This window comes from Oncorhynchus masou, chromosome 9 (assembly GCF_036934945.1).
Source record: "Oncorhynchus masou masou isolate Uvic2021 chromosome 9, UVic_Omas_1.1, whole genome shotgun sequence".
Taxonomy (NCBI): Eukaryota; Metazoa; Chordata; class Actinopteri; order Salmoniformes; family Salmonidae; genus Oncorhynchus; species Oncorhynchus masou.
Window position 1 is genome coordinate 86,263,674 of NC_088220.1, and position 18,157 is coordinate 86,281,830.

An 18,157-nucleotide genomic window follows, 5' to 3' on the forward strand; every position below is an offset into this window, starting at 1 on the left:
ATGTAGTATAATGTGGAGCAATGTTGGGTAATGTAGATTATTTTGGATTAATGTAGTATAATGTAGTGAAGGGTAATGAAGAGTAATGTGGCTTAAACATATAAAATGTACTGTGAGGAATTTAAAAATTGTATGGTTGAGAGGGATGAGGCAAAAGGAATGGCACATGAGTCTGGCTGCACAACCGATTGGCAAACTTAATGCAAATTGAGAAATCATGTGACTAATCATGTGACTAAACTGAATAAAAAGAAGAAGGAACTTCACTATGAAAACAAAAATGACAAAGTAAAAAGCTTTGGAGCACCTTCAATGAAATGCTGTGAAAAAAGGGCCAACTCAGTTCCCATCATTCACATTGAATCAGAACAAACCCACGGATATTGTGAACTACTTTTAATGATTTAGCAAATTGGCAAGATTAGCAAATTTAGACATGACATGCCAGCAACAAACGCTGACACTACACACACAAGTATATCTGACCAAATAAGGAAAGACGAGCGTTGTAATTCTGAATTCACGTAAAGTGAGTGTGGAAGAGGTGAAAAAAAGTATTGTTGTCTATCAAAAATGACAAGCCACCGGGTCTGACAACTTGGATGGAGAATTACTGAGGATGATAGTGGACGATATTGCCACTCCTATTTGCCATATATTCAACTTAAGCCTACTAGAAAGTGTGTGCCTTCAGGCCTGGAGGGAAGCTAAAATCATTCCGCTACCTAAGAATAGTAAAGCCCCTTTTACTGGCTCAAACAGCCGACCAATCAGCCTGTTACCAACCCTTTGGAAAGTTTTGGAAAAAATTGTGTTTGACCAGAAACAATGTTATTTCACAATACACAAATTGACAAACAGACTTTCAGCACAGTTATAGGGAAGGACATTTAACAAGCACAACACTCACACAGTGACTAATGATTGGCTGAAAGAAATTGATAAAAAGATTGTGGAGGCTGTTTTGTTAAGACTTCAGTGCGGCTTTTGATATTGTTGATCATAGTCTGCTGCTGGAAAAACGTATGTGTTATTGCTTTACACACCCTGCTATAATGTGGATAAAGAGTTACCTGTCTAACAGAACACAGAGAGTGTTCTTTAATGGAAGCCTCTCACATATAATCCAGTTAGAATCAGGAATTCCCCAGGGTAGCTGTCTAGGCCCCTTGCTTTTTAAAATGTGTACGAACGACATGCCACTGACTTTGAGTAAAGCCAGAGTTTCTATGTATGCGGTTGACTCAACACTATACACGTCACCTATTACAGCGACTGAAATGACCGCAACACATAACAAAGGGCTGCGGTTAGTTGTAGAATGGGTGGCAAGGAATAAGTTAGTCCTAAATTTAAAAAGAAAGAAACGAAAAGCAATGAATTTGGGACAAATCCTTCACTAAACCCTAAACCTCAACTAAATTTTGTAATAAATTATGTGGAAATTGAGCAAGTTGACTGTCATGGTCAACTGTCATGGTCAAAACATATTGATACAACAGTAGCTTGGATGGGGAGAAGTCTGTCCATAATAAAGAGCTGCTCTACCTTCTTAACAACACGATCAATATGGCAGGTCCTACAGGCTCTAGTTTTGTCGCAGCTGGACTACTGTTAAGTCGTGTGGTCAGGTGCCACAGAGGGATTTGGATGTACACAGAGAGCTAACATTAATAATATGCATGTTGATCTCTCCTGGCTCTAAAGGAGGAGAGATTGACTTCATCACTACTTGTATTTGTGAGAGCCATGACTTCATGGAACTCTATTCCACATCAGGTAACTGATGCAGCAGTAGAATCAGATTTAAAAAACAGATAAAAATACACCGTATGGAACAGAGGGGACAGTTAAGCAACACAAACATAGGTACAGACACATGCATACACACAATAACATAAGCACTATACACATATGTACACATGGATTTTGTGTTGAAGATGTGTGGTTGTAAAGTAGGGGCCTGAGGGAGCACACTTAATATGTTGTAAAATCTATTATGAATGTTTTGTAATGTTTTTAAAATGTAGAACTGCCTACATTTTGCCAGACCCCAGGAAGACTAGCGGCTGCCATGGCAGGAACTAATGGGGATCCATAATAAACCCCAGGAAGAGTAGCTGCTGCCTTGACAGGAACTAATGGGGATCCATAATAAACCCCAGGAAGAGTAGCTGCTGCCATGGCAGGAACTAATGGGGATCCATAATAAACCCCAGGAAGAGTAGCTGCTGCCTTGACAGGAACTAATGTGGATTATGTAGGGTAGTGTAGTGTAATGTAGGGTAGTGTAGAGTAATGTAGTGTAATGTAGGGTAGTGTAGAGTAATGTAGGGTAGTGTAGGGTAGAGTAATGTAGTATAATGTAGAGTAATGTAGGGTAGTGTAGAGTAATGTAGTATAATGTAGAGTAATGTAGGGTAGTGTAGAGTAATGTAGTATAATGTAGGGTAGTGTAGGGTAGAGTAATGTAGTATAATGTAGTGTAATGTAGGGTAGTGTAGTGTAATGTAGGGTAGTGTAGAGTAATGTAGTATAATGTAGGGTAGTGTAGAGTAATGTAGTATAATGTAGTATAATGTAGGGTAGTGTAGAGTAATGTAGTATAATGTAGTGTAATGTAGGGTAGTGTAGTGTAATGTAGGGTAGTGTAGAGTAATGTAGTATAATGTAGGGTAGTGTAGAGTAATGTAGAGTAATGTAGTATAATGTAGGGTAGTGTAGAGTAATGTAGTATAATGTACTGTAATGTAGAGCAGAGGTAGTGCAGAGTAATGTAGTATAATGTAGTGTAATGTAGAGTAATGAAGAGTAATGCAACTTATTTTATTTGTATTTATTGAACCTTTATTTAACTCGGCAAGTCAGGTAAAACAAATTTTTATTTACAATGACGGCCTACCAAAAGGCCTCCTGCGGGGACGGGGGGTCTGGGATTAAAATTTTTTTTTTTTTTTAAATATATATATATATATATATATAAATATAGGACAAAACACACATCACGACACGTGAGAAAACACAACACTACATAAAGAGAGACCTAAGACAACAACATAGCAAGGCAGCAAAACATGACAACACAACATGGTAGCAACACAACATGACAACAACATGGTAGCAACACAACATGACAACAACATGGTAGCAACACAACATGACAACACAACATGGTAGCAACACAACATGACAACACAACATGGTAGCAACACAACATGAAAACAACATGGCAGCAGCACAAAACAGCAGCACAAAACGGTACAAACATGATTGGGCACAGACAACAGCACAAAGGGCTGGGATACAACTGGGACACAACTGTCAGTAAGTGTGACCATGAATGAGTGTTTGAATGAAGAGCGACCCAGGGATGTGTGTGCTTTGGGGACCTTTAACAGAATGTGACTGACAGAACGGGGGTTTTATGTGAAGCATGAGGGTTGCAGTAGATATCTCAGATAGGGTGGAGGGGGGGAGTGAGACCTAAGGATGTAGAGTAATGTAGAGATGTCCTCTACCAGCAGAAAAAAACCATCACCTCTTTATCCAGTGAGGCCTCAAGGTGCAGTGGTTTGTCAGACATCAGGAACTGTCTGGTGGTCTCAGCCATGGGCTGGGGGCCGGGCTTCTCTGGGGCGTACTGGACCTTACGGATCACCAGGCGCACTGAGTTCCTGTTCAGACACAAGGGTCAGACACACTGACTTCCTGTTCAGACACAAGGGTTAGACGCACTAACTTCCTGTTCAGACACAAGGGTTAGACACACTGACTTCCTGTTCAGACACAAGGGTTAGACACACTGACTTCCTGTTCAGACACAAGGGTTAGACACACTGACTTCCTGTTCAGACACAAGGGTTAGACACACTGACTTCCTGTTCAGACACAAGGGTTAGGGTCAGACGCACTGACTTCCTGTTCAGACACAAGGGTTAGACGCACTGACTTCCTGTTCAGACACAAGGGTTAGACGCACTGACTTATTGTTCAGACACAAGGGTTAGACACACTGACTTCTTGTTCAGACACAAGGGTTAGACGCACTGACTTCCTGTTCAGACACAAGGGTTAGAAGCACTGACTTCCTGTTCAGACACAAGGGTTAGACGCACTGACTTCTTGTTCAGACACAAGGGTTAGAAGCACTGACTTCCTGTTCAGACACAAGGGTTAGGGTTAGACACACTGACTTCCTGTTCAGACACAAGGGTTAGACGCACTGACTTCTTGTTCAGACACAAGGGTTAGACGCACTGACTTCTTGTTCAGACACAAGGGTTAGAAGCACTGACTTCCTGTTCAGACACAAGGGTTAGGGTTAGACACACTGACTGACTTCCTGTTCAGACACAAGGGTTAGACGCACTGACTTCTTGTTCAGACACAAGGGTTAGAAGCACTGACTTCCTGTTCAGACACAAGGGTTAGAAGCACTGACTTCCTGTTCAGACACAAGGGTTAGACACACTGACTTCCTGTTCAGACACATGGGTTAGGGTTAGACACACTGACTTCCTGTTCAGACACAAGGGTTAGACACACTGACTCTGACTTCCTGTTCAGACACAAGGGTTAGGGTTAGACACACTGACTTCCTGTTCAGACACAAGGGTTAGACGCACTGACTTCCTGTTCAGACACAAGGGTTAGACACACTGACTTCCTGTTCAGACACAAGGGTTAGACGCACTGACTTCCTGTTCAGACACAAGGGTTAGACGCACTGACTTCCTGTTCAGACACAAGGGTTAGACGCACTGACTTCCTGTTCAGACACAAGGGTTAGGGTTAGACGCACTGACTTCCTGTTCAGACACAAGGGTTAGGGTTAGACGCACTGACTTCCTGTTCAGACACAAGGGTTAGACGCACTGACTTCCTGTTCAGACACAAGGGTTAGACGCACTGACTTCCTGTTCAGACACAAGGGTTAGGGTTAGACGCACTGACTTCCTGTTCAGACACAAGGGTTAGGGTTAGACACACTGACTTCCTGTTCAGACACAAGGGTTAGGGTTAGACACACTGACTTCCTGTTCAGACACAAGGGTTAGGGTTAGACACACTGACTTCCTGTTCAGACACAAGGGTTAGACGCACTGACTTCCTGTTCAGACACAAGGGTTAGACGCACTGACTTCCTGTTCAGACACAAGGGTTAGACGCACTGACTTCCTGTTCAGACACAAGGGTTAGGGTTAGACGCACTGACTTCCTGTTCAGACACAAGGGTTAGGGTTAGACACACTGACTTCCTGTTCAGACACAAGGGTTAGACACACTGACTTCCTGTTCAGACACAAGGGTTAGGGTTAGACGCACTGACTTCCTGTTCAGACACAAGGGTTAGACGCACTGACTTCCTGTTCAGACACAAGGGTTAGACGCACTGACTTCCTGTTCAGACACAAGGGTTAGACGCACTGACTTCCTGTTCAGACACAAGGGTTAGACACACTGACTTCCTGTTCAGACACAAGGGTTAGGGTTAGACGCACTGACTTCCTGTTCAGACACAAGGGTTAGACGCACTGACTTCCTGTTCAGACACAAGGGTCAGACGCACTGACTTCCTGTTCAGACACAAGGGTTAGACGCACTGACTTCCTGTTCAGACACAAGGGTCAGACGCACTGACTTCCTGTTCAGACACAAGGGTCAGACGCACTGACTTCCTGTTCAGACACAAGGGTTAGGTTTAGACGCACTGACTTCCTGTTCAGACACAAGGGTCAGACGCACTGACTTCCTGTTCAGACACAAGGGTTAGACGCACTGACTTCCTGTTCAGACACAAGGGTCAGGGTTACGCACTGACTTCCTGTTCAGACACAAGGGTTAGGTTAGACGCACTGACTTCCTGTTCAGACACAAGGGTCAGACGCACTGACTTCCTGTTCAGACACAAGGGTTAGACGCACTGACTTCCTGTTCAGACACAAGGGTCAGACGCACTGACTTCCTGTTCAGACACAAGGGTTAGGGTTAGACACACTGACTTCCTGTTCAGACACAAGGGTTAGACGCACTGACTTCCTGTTCAGACACAAGGGTTAGACGCACTGACTTCCTGTTCAGACACAAGGGTTAGACACACTGACTTCCTGTTCAGACACAAGGGTCAGACGCACTGACTTCCTGTTCAGACACAAGGGTTAGGGTTAGACACACTGACTTCCTGTTCAGACACAAGGGTCAGACGCACTGACTTCCTGTTCAGACACAAGGGTTAGACACACTGACTTCCTGTTCAGACACAAGGGTCAGACGCACTGACTTCCTGTTCAGACACAAGGGTTAGACGCACTGACTTCCTGTTCAGACACAAGGGTTAGACAGCACTGACTTCCTGTTCAGACACAAGGGTTAGACAGCAATGACTTCCTGTTCAGACACAAGGGTTAGACACACTGACTTCCTGTTCAGACACAAGGGTCAGACGCACTGACTTCCTGTTCAGACACAAGGGTTAGAATGCACTGACTTCCTGTTCAGACACAAGGGTTAGGACCACTGACTTCCAATGTCTCAACACAAGGGTTAGGGTTAGACACACTGACTTCCTGTTCAGAACAAGGTTAGACCTTCTGCACTGACAAAAAGTTCAAACAATTAGAACTACATTGAATAATAATGTTCGACACAAGGGTTAGGGTTAGACATGCTTCCTGTTCAACATTTAGGGTTAAATATGACTTCCTGTTCAGACCAAGGGTTATGGTTTTGTCACACTGGACTTCCTGTTCAGACACAAGGGTTAGACTTCAAAGACTTCCTGTTCAGACACAAAATTAAAGACTGACTTCCTGTTCAGACACAAGGGTTAGAATGTTCATTACACATTGTTACTGACTTAAATGTTCAGACACATAAAAGTTTAGATCACCTACTGATTCCTGTTCAGACACAAGGGTTAGACGCACTGACTTCCTTGTTCAGACACAAGGGTTAGACATCACTGACTATGTTCAGACACATATTCACTGACTTCCATTAAACACAAGGGTTAGACACACTGACTTCCTGTTCAGACACAAGGATTCTTCGCAGTGACTTCCTGTTCAGACACAAGGGTTAGACACACTGACTTCCTGTTCAGACACAAGGGTCAGACAAATAACCATTTATATTTATATTTTATTTCTTTAAAGTAGCCACCCTTTGACTTGATGACTTTGACTTCCTGTTCAGACACAAATGGGTTAGAAGCATTTGACTTCCTGTTCAGACACAAGGGTTTGACGCTTGACTTCCTGTTCAGACACAAGGGTTAGGGGTTAGACACACTGACTTCCTGTTTGGACACAAGGGTTAACCTCATAACTTCCTGTTCAAGAACACAAGGGTTAGGGTTAGACGAAATGACTTCCTGTTCAGACATCATTATTTTAAGACACTGACTTCCTGTTCAGACACAAGGGTTAGGGTTAGACATTCTGACTTCCTGTTCAGACACAAGGGTTAGGGTTGATGACACACTGACTTCCTGTTCAGACACACAGTTCAGATTAGACCCTGACTTCCTGTTCAGACACAAGGGTTAGACCACTGACTTCCTGGAAGACACAAGGGTTAGACGCACTGACTTCTGACACAAGGGTCGCACTGACTTCCTGTTCAGACACAAGGGTTAGACGCACTGACTTCCTGTTCAGACACAAGGGACAGGAAAGGAAGACGACTGACTTCCTGTTCAGACACAAGGGTTAAGTTCACTGACTTCCTGTTCAGACACAAGGGTTAGACGCACTGACTTCCTGTTCAGACACAAGGGTTAGACGCACTGACTTCCTGTTCAGACACAAGGGTTAGACGAGACTTCCTGTTCAGACACAAGGGTCAGACGCACTGACTTCCTGTTCAGACACAAGGGTCAGACGCACTGACTTCCTGTTCAGACACAAGGGTTAGACACACTGACTTCCTGTTCAGACACAATCAGAATGCAGTGACTTCCTGTTCAGACACAAGGGTTAGACAAACTGACTTCCTGTTCAGACACAAGGGTCAGATCACTGACTTCCTGTTCAGACACAAGGGTTGGAGATTTTTGTTCAGAACCGCTGACTTCCTGTTCAGACACAAGGGTTAGGATTAGAAACGATGATCTCTGCATGTGTGGACACCCACCTAAAGCATGGACACAAGAGGTTAGGGTTAGACGTGTGACTTCCTGTTCAGACACAAGGGTTAGGGTTAGACACACTGACTTCCTGTTCAGACACAAGGGTTAGGGTTAATTCAAGACACACTTACACACTGACTTCCTGTTCAGACACAAGGGTTAGGGTTAGACACACTGACTTCCTGTTCAGACACAAGGGTTAGACACACTGACTTCCTGTTCAGACACAAGGGTTAGACAGCACTGACTTCCTGTTCAGACACAAGGGTTAACCCACTGACTTCCTGTTCAGACACAAGGGTTAGACGCACTGACTTCCTGTTCAGACACAAGGGTTCAGCACTGACTTCCTGTTCAGACACAAGGGTTAGACGACTGACTTCCTGTTCAGACACTGGTTGAGAGAATGACTTCCTGTTCAGACACAAGGGTCAGACGCACTGACTTCCTGTTCAGACACAAGGGTTAGACACACTGACTTCCTGTTCAGACACAAGGATCAGACGCAGTGACTTCCTGTTCAGACACAAGGGTTAGACACACTTTCAGACACAAGGGTCAGACGCACTGACTTCCTGTTCAGACACAAGGGTTAGACGCACTGACTTCCTGTTCAGACACAAGGGTTAGACAGTTTAGGAGAACTGACTTCCTGTTCAGACACAAGGGTTCCTGTTCAGACACAAGGGTTAGGGTTAGACACTGACTTCCTGTTCAGACACAAGGGTTAGGGTTAGACACACTGACTTCCTGTTCAGACACAAGGGTTAGGGTTAGACACACTGACTTCCTGTTCAGACACAAGGTTAAAATTAGACAACTGACTTCCTGTTCAGACACATTTTTAGGGTTAGATTATCTGACTTCCTGTTCAGACACAAGGGTTAGTCCCTAAACTGACTTCCTGTTCAGACACAAGGGTTAGACGCACTGACTTCCTGTTCAGACACAAGGGTTAGACACTGACTTCCTGTTCAGACACAAGGGTTAGACGCACTGACTTCCTGTTCAGACACAAGGGTTAGACATTACTGACTTCCTGTTCAGACACAAGGGTTAGACGCACTGACTTCCTGTTCAGACACAAGGGTTAGACGCACTGACTTCCTGTTCAGACACAAGGGTTAGACACACTGACTTCCTGTTCAGACACAAGGGTTAGACGCACTGACTTCCTGTTCAGACACAAGGGTTAGAAGCACTGACTTCCTGTTCAGACACACTGAGTTATTAGGCAGCAATGCAATACTATAGAGCAATATGAGTAATAATAATAATAGCTATATTATATATACCATTTTGTCGATGCAGTCATTGTGGTGTGGAATGACTCCATTTACCCTGCTGGTGCTCACAGGACCCCCCCACCCAATCAAGTCTGAACTTCAATGGTGTGAACTTAAGATCTCTGAGACCTTCTGGACTGATTCAAAAAGTAGTTTTTCCAAAACATCCCTCCATAATTTGAACTACATTTAATAATAATGTACGTATTTATATGCTTAACATTTTGTATAAATATGAAATCATTTTTTTTTTTTTTACCTTTTATGTATTTTGTCTTGGACATTCTCTGAGCAGAACGCTTTGACTTCAAAGTCAACCCCGCAGGCCTTCAGAGACAAAATATAAAGACAGGATTTCGCTTTAAGTTGGATTCTTTTTCTGCTTGAATGTCATTATGCATTGTTATATAAATGTTACAGTACCAGATAAAAGATTTAGATCACCTACTCATTCCAGTCTTTATTTCTTTGTACTATTTTCTACATTGTTGAATAATAGTGAAAACATCAAAACTATGAAATAACACATATGGAATCATGTAGTAACTATTAAAAACAAGTGTTAAATAAAATCTAAATATATTTTATATTTGAGATTCTTCAAAGTAGCCACCCTTTGACTTGATGACAGCTTTGCACACTTTTGGCATTCTGTCAACCAGCTTCATGAGGTAGTCACCTGGAATGCATTTCAATTAACAGGTGTGCCTTGTTAAAAGTTTATTTGTGGAATTTCTTTCCTTCTTAATGCGTTTGAGCTTCAGTTGTGTTGTGACAAGGTAGGGGTGGTATACAGACGATAGCCCTATTTGGTCAAAGACCAACCTCATATTATGACAAGAACAGCTCAAATAAGCAAAGAGAAATGACTGTCCATCATTATTTTAAGACATGAAGGTCAGTCAATACGGTAACATTCAAGAACTGTCTCTCATGAGGACCGTCACAGTAAATGATGACCCAGAGTTACCTGTCTCTCATGAGGACTGCCACAGTTGAGGAAGACCCAGAGTTACCTGTCTCTCATGAGGACCACCACAGTAAAGGAAGACCCAGAGTTACCTGTCTCTCACGAGGACTGCCACAGGAAAGGAAGATCAGAGGTACCTCTACCTCTGCTGCAGAGGATAAGTTCATTAGAGTTTACCAGCCTCAGAAATTGCAACCCAAATAAATGCTTCACAGAATTCAAGTAACAGACACATCTCAACATCAATTGTTCAGAGGAGACTGCGTGAATCAGGCCTTCATGGTTGAATTGCTGCAAAGAAACCACTACTAAAGGACACCAATAAGAATGAGAGACTTGCTTGGGCCAAGAAACACGAGCAATCGACATTAGACCGGTGGAAATCAGTCCTTTGGTCTGGAGTCCAAATTGGAGATTTTTGGTTCAAAACCGCTGTGTCTTTGTGAGACGCAGTGTGGATGAAACGATGATCTCTGCATGTGTGGTTCCCACCGTAAAGCATGGAGGAGGAGGTGTTATGGTGTGGGGGTGCTTTGCTGGCGACACTGTCTGTGATTTACTTAGAATTCAAGACACACTTAACCAGCATAGCTACCATTCTCCAACGATACATCATCCCATCTGGTTTGTGCTTAGTGGGACTCATTTGTTTTTCAACAGGACAATGGCCCAACACACCTTCAGGCTGTGTAAGGGCTATTTGACCAAGAAGGAGAGTGATGGAGTGCTGCATCAGATGACCTGGCCTCCACAATCACCCAACCTCAACCCAATTGATTTGGTTAGGAATGATTTGGAACGCAGTGTGAAGGAAAAACAGCCAACAAGTGCTCAGCATATGTGGGAACTCCTTCAAGACTGTTGGAAAAGCATTCCAGGTGAAGCTGGTTGAGAGAATGCCAAAAGTGTGCAAAACTGTCATCAAGGGAAATTAGTGGCTACTATGAAGAATCTAAAATCTTAAATATATTTTGATTTGTTGAACACTTTTTTGGTTACTACATGATTCCGTAAAACCTTCAACCCAGTAGCGTAGATTTTGGCTGAACCCAATAAGCACCTTCCCTGTGTCCTCTGGTCCAGGCTGCAGGGTAACTGAGCACGGTAAATTCAGTGGAATCTGTCAACAGAAATATGAACAAAATTAGTACTTAAACACAGATGACAGAAGGTTTAAAATTAGGACAAGATCATTGACAGATACATTTTATCTCATTATCTTAGACTTATTTCCACTGTAGTCCCTAAAGTACACGGTACCAAAAAACATTACAACATTATACAATTCACATATACGACAAACAACAAAAACAACAACACTAAACACAAAAAGAACAACAACAACTCCTAATAGAGATGGTCACAGTGGTGTTGAACATTACCTCGAAGGTGAAAGGGTGAGCGTGTTCCCCAAGCTTTTTGATCAGGCGTTCTTGAAGGCGAGTTAACCTCTTTTTGTCTTCGGGCACTGGAGGGAAGGCCTGAATGTTGGCCACGAAGAGGTCCTTTCGAAACGTCAAGCCCAGAACATCCAAGTCCTCACGTCCATAACGGAAGGCGCATGTCAACGTCACAAACACTGAGGAGAGAAGAAAAGAGTGAAAGATCATTATAAAACTGAGTGGTTCGAGTCCTGAATGCTGATTGGCTGCCAGCCGTGGTATATCAGACCGAGGGTTTGTTTAATTATACCTTTTAGAAATGCAATATATTGCTGAAACCACAACCCGTCTAATGATGTCATGATAAGCAGACTAATGACATCATGATGATCAGGCTAAGGAGGTCATGATGACCACTAATGATGTCATGACAAGCAGTTTTGTCCACTGGTGGAATTAAGCTTAATTTCAAGCTGCCATTAGAACACTAGACATTCTCTTTTCACACTAGACATTCTCTTTTCACACTAGACATTCTCTTTTCACACTAGACATTCTCTTTTCACACTAGACATTCTCTTTTCACACGAGACATTCTCTTTTCACACGAGACATTCTCTTTTCACACGAGACATTCTCTTTTCACACTAGACATTCTCTTTTCACACGAGACATTCTCTTTTCACACTAGACATTCTCTTTTCACACGAGACATTCTCTTTTCACACGAGACATTCTCTTTTCACATGAGACATTCTCTTTTCACACTAGACATTCTCTTTACACACTAGACATTCTCTTTTCACACTAGACATTCTCTTTTCACACTACCTTTTCTCTCTTTCAGGTACTCCGGATCTATCAACACCACGCCGTCTGGAAAAGTAAGGAGAAGTGAATGTTATCTAGGTGTGTGAAATCAGACACCTTTCATCATCAGAAACAGTAGCCGACTGAACACGGCAAGGTCTCAAGGAAAAAGCAGGTGATTTTCATCAGAAAATGATCGATTATATCACACATCACCTATTGCCTGAAGTCAAACACACAAATCCCTGCCGACTAAACCACAGTAACTGTATGCTGGGACATACAGTACACAGAGAGGTGGTAGAGGGGGATCAACTCAAGTACACAGAGCAGGGTGGTAGAGGGGGACATACAGTACACAGAGCAGGGTGGTAGAGGGGGACATACAGTACACAGAGCAGGGTAGTAGAGGGAGACATACAGTACACAGAGCAGGGTGGTAGAGGGGGACATACAGTACACAGAGCAGGGTGGTAGAGGGGGACATACAGTACACAGAGCAGGGTACAGTAGAGGGGGACATACAGTACACAGAGCAGGGTGGTAGAGGGGGACATACAGTACACAGAGCAGGGTGGTAGAGGGGGACATACAGTACACAGAGCAGGGTGGTAGAGGGGGACATACAGTACACAGAGCAGGGTGGTAGAGGGGGACATACAGTACACAGAGCAGGGTGGTAGAGGGGGACATACAGTACACAGAGCAGGGTGGTAGAGGGGGACATACAGTACACAGAGCAGGGTGGTAGAGGGGGACATACAGTACACAGAGCAGGGTGGTAGAGGGGGACATACAGTACACAGAGCAGGGTGGTAGAGGGGGACATACAGTACACAGAGCAGGGTGGTAGAGGGGGACATACAGTACACAGAGCAGGGTGGTAGAGGGGACATACAGTACACAGAGCAGGGTGGTAGAGGGGGACATACAGTACACAGAGCAGGGTGGTAGAGGGGGACATACAGTACACAGAGCAGGGTGGTAGAGGGGGACATACAGTACACAGAGCAGGGTGGTAGAGGGGGACATACAGTACACAGAGCAGGGTGGTAGAGGGGGACATACAGTACACAGAGCAGGGTGGTAGAGGGGACATACAGTACACAGAGCAGGGTGGTAGAGGGGGACATACAGTACACAGAGCAGGGTGGTAGAGGGGGACATACAGTACACAGAGCAGGGTGGTAGAGGGGGACATACAGTACACAGAGCAGGGTGGTAGAGGGGGACATACAGTACACAGAGCAGGGTGGTAGAGGGGGACATACAGTACACAGAGCAGGGTGGTAGAGGGGGACATACAGTACACAGAGCAGGGTGGTAGAGGGGGACATACAGTACACAGAGCAGGGTGGTAGAGGGGGACATACAGTACACAGAGCAGGGTGGTAGAGGGGGACATACAGTACACAGAGCAGGGTGGTAGAGGGGGACATACAGTACACAGAGCAGGGTGGTAGAGGGGGACATACAGTACACAGAGCAGGGTGGTAGAGGGGGACATACAGTACACAGAGCAGGGTGGTAGAGGGGGACATACAGTACACAGAGCAGGGTGGTAGAGGGGGACATACAGTACACAGAGCAGGGTGGTAGAGGGGGACATACAGTACACAGAGCAGGGTGGTAGAGGGGGACATACAGTACACAGAGCAGGGTGGTAGAGGGGGACATACAGTACACAGAGCAGGGTGGTAGAGGGGACATACAGTACACAGAGCAGGGTGGTAGAGGGGGACATACAGTACACAGAGCAGGGTGGTAGAGGCGGACATACAGTACACAGAGCAGGGTGGTAGAGGGGGACATACTGTACACAGAGCAGGGTGGTTATGGTTATGGTCCTCTTAACTAGAACAGAGCAGGGTGTTATGGGTAGGGGGACATACTGTACACAGAGCAGGGTGGTTATGGTTATGGTCCTCTTAACTAGAAATGTTATGGGTAGGATTGTGTTAACTAGAGGAGGTTATGGTTAGGATTGTGTTAACTGGAGGAGGTTATGGTTAGGGTTGGGTTAACTAGAGGAGATTATGGTTAGGGTTGTGTTAACTAGTGGAGGTTATGGTTAGGATTGTGTTAACTAGAGGAGGTTATGGTTAGGGTTGTGTTAACTAGAGGAGGTTATGGCTAGGGTTGTGTTATGGTTAGGGTTGTGTTAACTAGAGGAGGTTATGGTTAGGGTTATGTTAACTAGGGAGGTTATGGTTAGGGTTGTGTTAACTAGAAGAGGTTATGTTTAGGGTTGTGTTAACTAGAGGAGGTTATGGTTAGGGTTGTGTTAACTAGAGGAGGTTATGGTTAGGGTTGTGTTAACTAGGGATGGTTATGGTTAGGGTTATGTTAACTAGAAGAGGTTATGGTTAGGATTGTGTTAACTAGAAGAGGTTATGGTTAGGGTTGTGTTAACTCGAAGAGGTTATGGTTAGGGTTGTGTTAACTAGAGGATTTAATGGTTAGGGTTGTGTTAACTAGAGGAGGTTATGGTTAGGGTTGTGTTAACTAGAGGAGGTTATGGTTAAGGTTGTGTTAACTAGAGGAGGTTATGGTTAGGGTTGTGTTAACTAGAGGAGGTTATGGTTAGGGTTATGTTAACTAGAAGAGGTTACGGTTAGGATTGTGTTAACTAGAAGAGGTTATGGTTAGGGTTGTGTTAACTAGAGGAGGTTATGGTTAGGGTTGTGTTAACTAGAAGAGGTTATGGTTAGGGTTGTGTTAACTAGAGGAGGTTATGGTTAGGGTTGTGTTAACTAGAAGAGGTTATGGTTAGGGTTGTGTTAACTAGAGGATGTAATGGTTAGGGTTGTGTTAACTAGAAGAGGTTATGGTTAGGGTTGTGTTAACTAGAGGAGGTTATGGTTAGGCTTATGTTAATTAGAGGTTATGGTTAGGGTTGTGTTAACTAGAGGAGGTTATGGTTAAGGTTGTGTTAACTAGAGGAGGTTATGGTTAGGGTTGTGTTAACTAGAGGAGGTTATGGTTAGGGTTGTGTTAACTAGAGGAGGTTATGGTTAGGGTTGTGTTAACTAGAAGAGGTTATGGTTAGGGTTATGTTAACTAGAAGAGGTTATGGTTAGGGTTGTGTTAACTAGAAGAGGTTATGGTTAGGGTTGTGTTAACTAGAAGAGGTTATGGTTAGGGTTGTGTTAACTAGAAGAGGTTATGGTTAGGGTTATGTTAACTAGAAGAGGTTATGGTTAGGGTTGTGTTAACTAGAGAAGGTTATGGCTAGGGTTGTGTTAATTAGAGGTTATGGTTAGGGTTCTGTTAACTAGTGGAGGTTATGGTTAAGGTTGTGTTAACTAGAGGAGGTTATGTTTAGGGTTGTGTTAACTAGAGGAGGTTATGGTTAGGGTTGTGTTAACTAGAGAAGGTTATGGCTAGGGTTGTGTTAACTAGAGGAGGTTATGGTTAGGGTTGTGTTAACTAGAGAGGTTATGGTTAGGGTTGTGTTAACTAGAAGAGGTTATGGTTAGGGTTGTGTTAACTAGAGAGGTTATGGTTAGGGTTATGTTAATTAGAGGTTATGGTTAGGGTTGTGTTAACTAGAGGAGGTTATGGTTAAGGTTGTGTTAACTAGAGGAGGTTATGGTTAGGGTTGTGTTAACTAGAGGAGGTTATGGTTAGGGTTATGTTAACTAGAGGTTATGGTTAGGGTTGTGTTAACTAGAGGATGTTATGGTTAGGGTTATGTTAACTAGAGGATGTTATGGTTAGGGTTGTGTTAACTAGAGGTTATGGTTAGGGTTGTGTTAACTAGAGAGGTTATGGTTAGGGTTGTGTTAACTAGAGAGTTATGGTTAGGGTTGTGTTAACTAGATGAGGTTATGGTTAGGGTTGTGTTAACTAGAGAGGTTATGGTTAGGGTTGTGTTAACTAGAGGAGGTTATGGTTAGGGTTGTGTTAACTAGAGGTTATGGTTAGGGTTATGTTAACTAGAGGATGTTATGGTTAGAGTTGTGTTAACTAGAGAGGTTATGTTTAGGGTTATGTTAACTAGAGGTTATGGTTAGGGTTGTGTTAGGTTATGGTTAGGGTTGTGTTAACTAGAAGAGGTTATGGTTTGGGTTATGTTAACTAGAATGGTTAGGTTAACTAGGTTATGGTTATTGTGTTAACTAGAGGAGGTTATGGTTAGGGTTGTGTTAACTAGAAGAGGTTATGGTTAGGGTTGTGTTAACTAGAAGAGGTTATGGTTAGGGTTGTGTTAACTAGAAGAGGTTATGGTTAGGGTTGTGTTAACTAGAAGATGTTATGGTTAGGGTTATGTTAACTAGAAGAGGTTATGGTTAGGGTAATGTTAACTAGAGGAGGTTATGGTTAGGGTTGTGTTAACTAGAAGAGGTTATGTTAACTAGGGTTCTGTTAACTAGAAGGTTATGATTAGGGTTGTGTTAACTAGAGGAGGTTATGGTTAGGGTTATGTTAACTTGAGGAGGTTATGGTTAGGGTTGTGTTAACTAGAGGAGGTTATGGTTAGGGTTATGTTAACTAGAGGTTATAGTTAAGGTTGTGTTAACTAGAGGTTATGGTTATGGTAACTAGAGGTTATGATTAGGGTTGTGTTAACTAGAGGTTATGGTTAGGGTTGTGTTAACTAGAGGTTAGGTTATGGTTAAGGAGGAGGTTATGGTTAGGGTTGTGTTAACTAGAGGTTATGGTTATGTTAACTAGAGGAGGTTATGGGGTTGTGTTAACTAGAGGTTATGGTTAGGGTTGTGTTAACTAGAGGTTATAGTTAGGGTTGTGTTAACTAGAGGTTATGGTTAGGGTTGTGTTAACTAGAGGTTATGGTTAGGGTTATGTTAACTGGAGGAGGTTATGGTTAGGGTTGTGTTAACTAGAGGAGGTTATGGTTAGGGTTGTGTTAACTAGAGGAGGTTATGGTTAGGGTTGTGTTAACTAGAGAGGTTATGGTTAGGGTTATGTTAACTAGAGGAGGTTATGGTTAGGGTTATGTTAACTAGAGGTTATGGGTAGGGTTATGTTAACTAGAGGAGGTTATGGCTAGGGTTGTGTTAACTAGAGGAGGTTATGGTTAGGGTTGTGTTAACTAGGAGGTTATGGTTAGGGTTGTGTTAACTAGAGAGGTTATGGTTAGGGTTGTGTTAACTAGAGGTTATGGTTAGGGTTATGTTAACTAGAGGTTATGGTTATGGTTGTGTTAACTAGAGGTTATGGTTAGGGTTGTGTTAACTAGAGAGGTTATGGTTAAGGTTATTAACTAGTGGTTATGGTTAGAGTTGTGTTAACTAGAGTTTATGGTTAGGGTTGTGTTAACTCAAGGTTATGGTTAGGGTTGTGTTAACTAGAGGTTATGGTTAGGGTTGTGTTAACTAGATGAGGTTATGGTTAGGTTGTGTTAACTAGAGGTTATGGTTAGGGTTGTGTTAACTAGAGGAGGTTATGGTTAGGGTTGTGTTAACTAGAGAAGGTTATGGTTAGGGTTATGTTAACTAGAGGAGGTTATGGTTAGAGTTGTGTTAACTAGAGGTTATGGTTAGGGTTATGTTAACTAGAGGAGGTTATGGTTAGGTTATGTTACCTAGAGGAGGTTATGGTTAGGGTTGTGTTAACT

At 43.3% G+C, this 18,157-nt stretch overlaps 1 protein-coding gene across 1 annotated transcript in view; it reads right to left on the bottom strand.

Annotated features, from left to right (window-relative positions):
* LOC135545121 (beta-arrestin-1-like) overlaps positions 1-12,661 on the bottom strand; it is a gene marked incomplete at its 5' end in the record, with an annotated part of 35,634 nt that extends 22,973 nt beyond the window's left edge. Inside the window, 5 exons of the mRNA XM_064972753.1 lie at positions 3,519-3,674; positions 9,674-9,741; positions 11,445-11,504; positions 11,767-11,963; positions 12,598-12,661. Coding sequence (XP_064828825.1) covers positions 3,519-3,674; positions 9,674-9,741; positions 11,445-11,504; positions 11,767-11,963; positions 12,598-12,661 — 545 coding nt within the window. The remainder of the gene's footprint in view (positions 1-3,518; positions 3,675-9,673; positions 9,742-11,444; positions 11,505-11,766; positions 11,964-12,597) is intronic.
* Between the last annotated feature and the right edge of the window lie 5,496 nt (positions 12,662-18,157).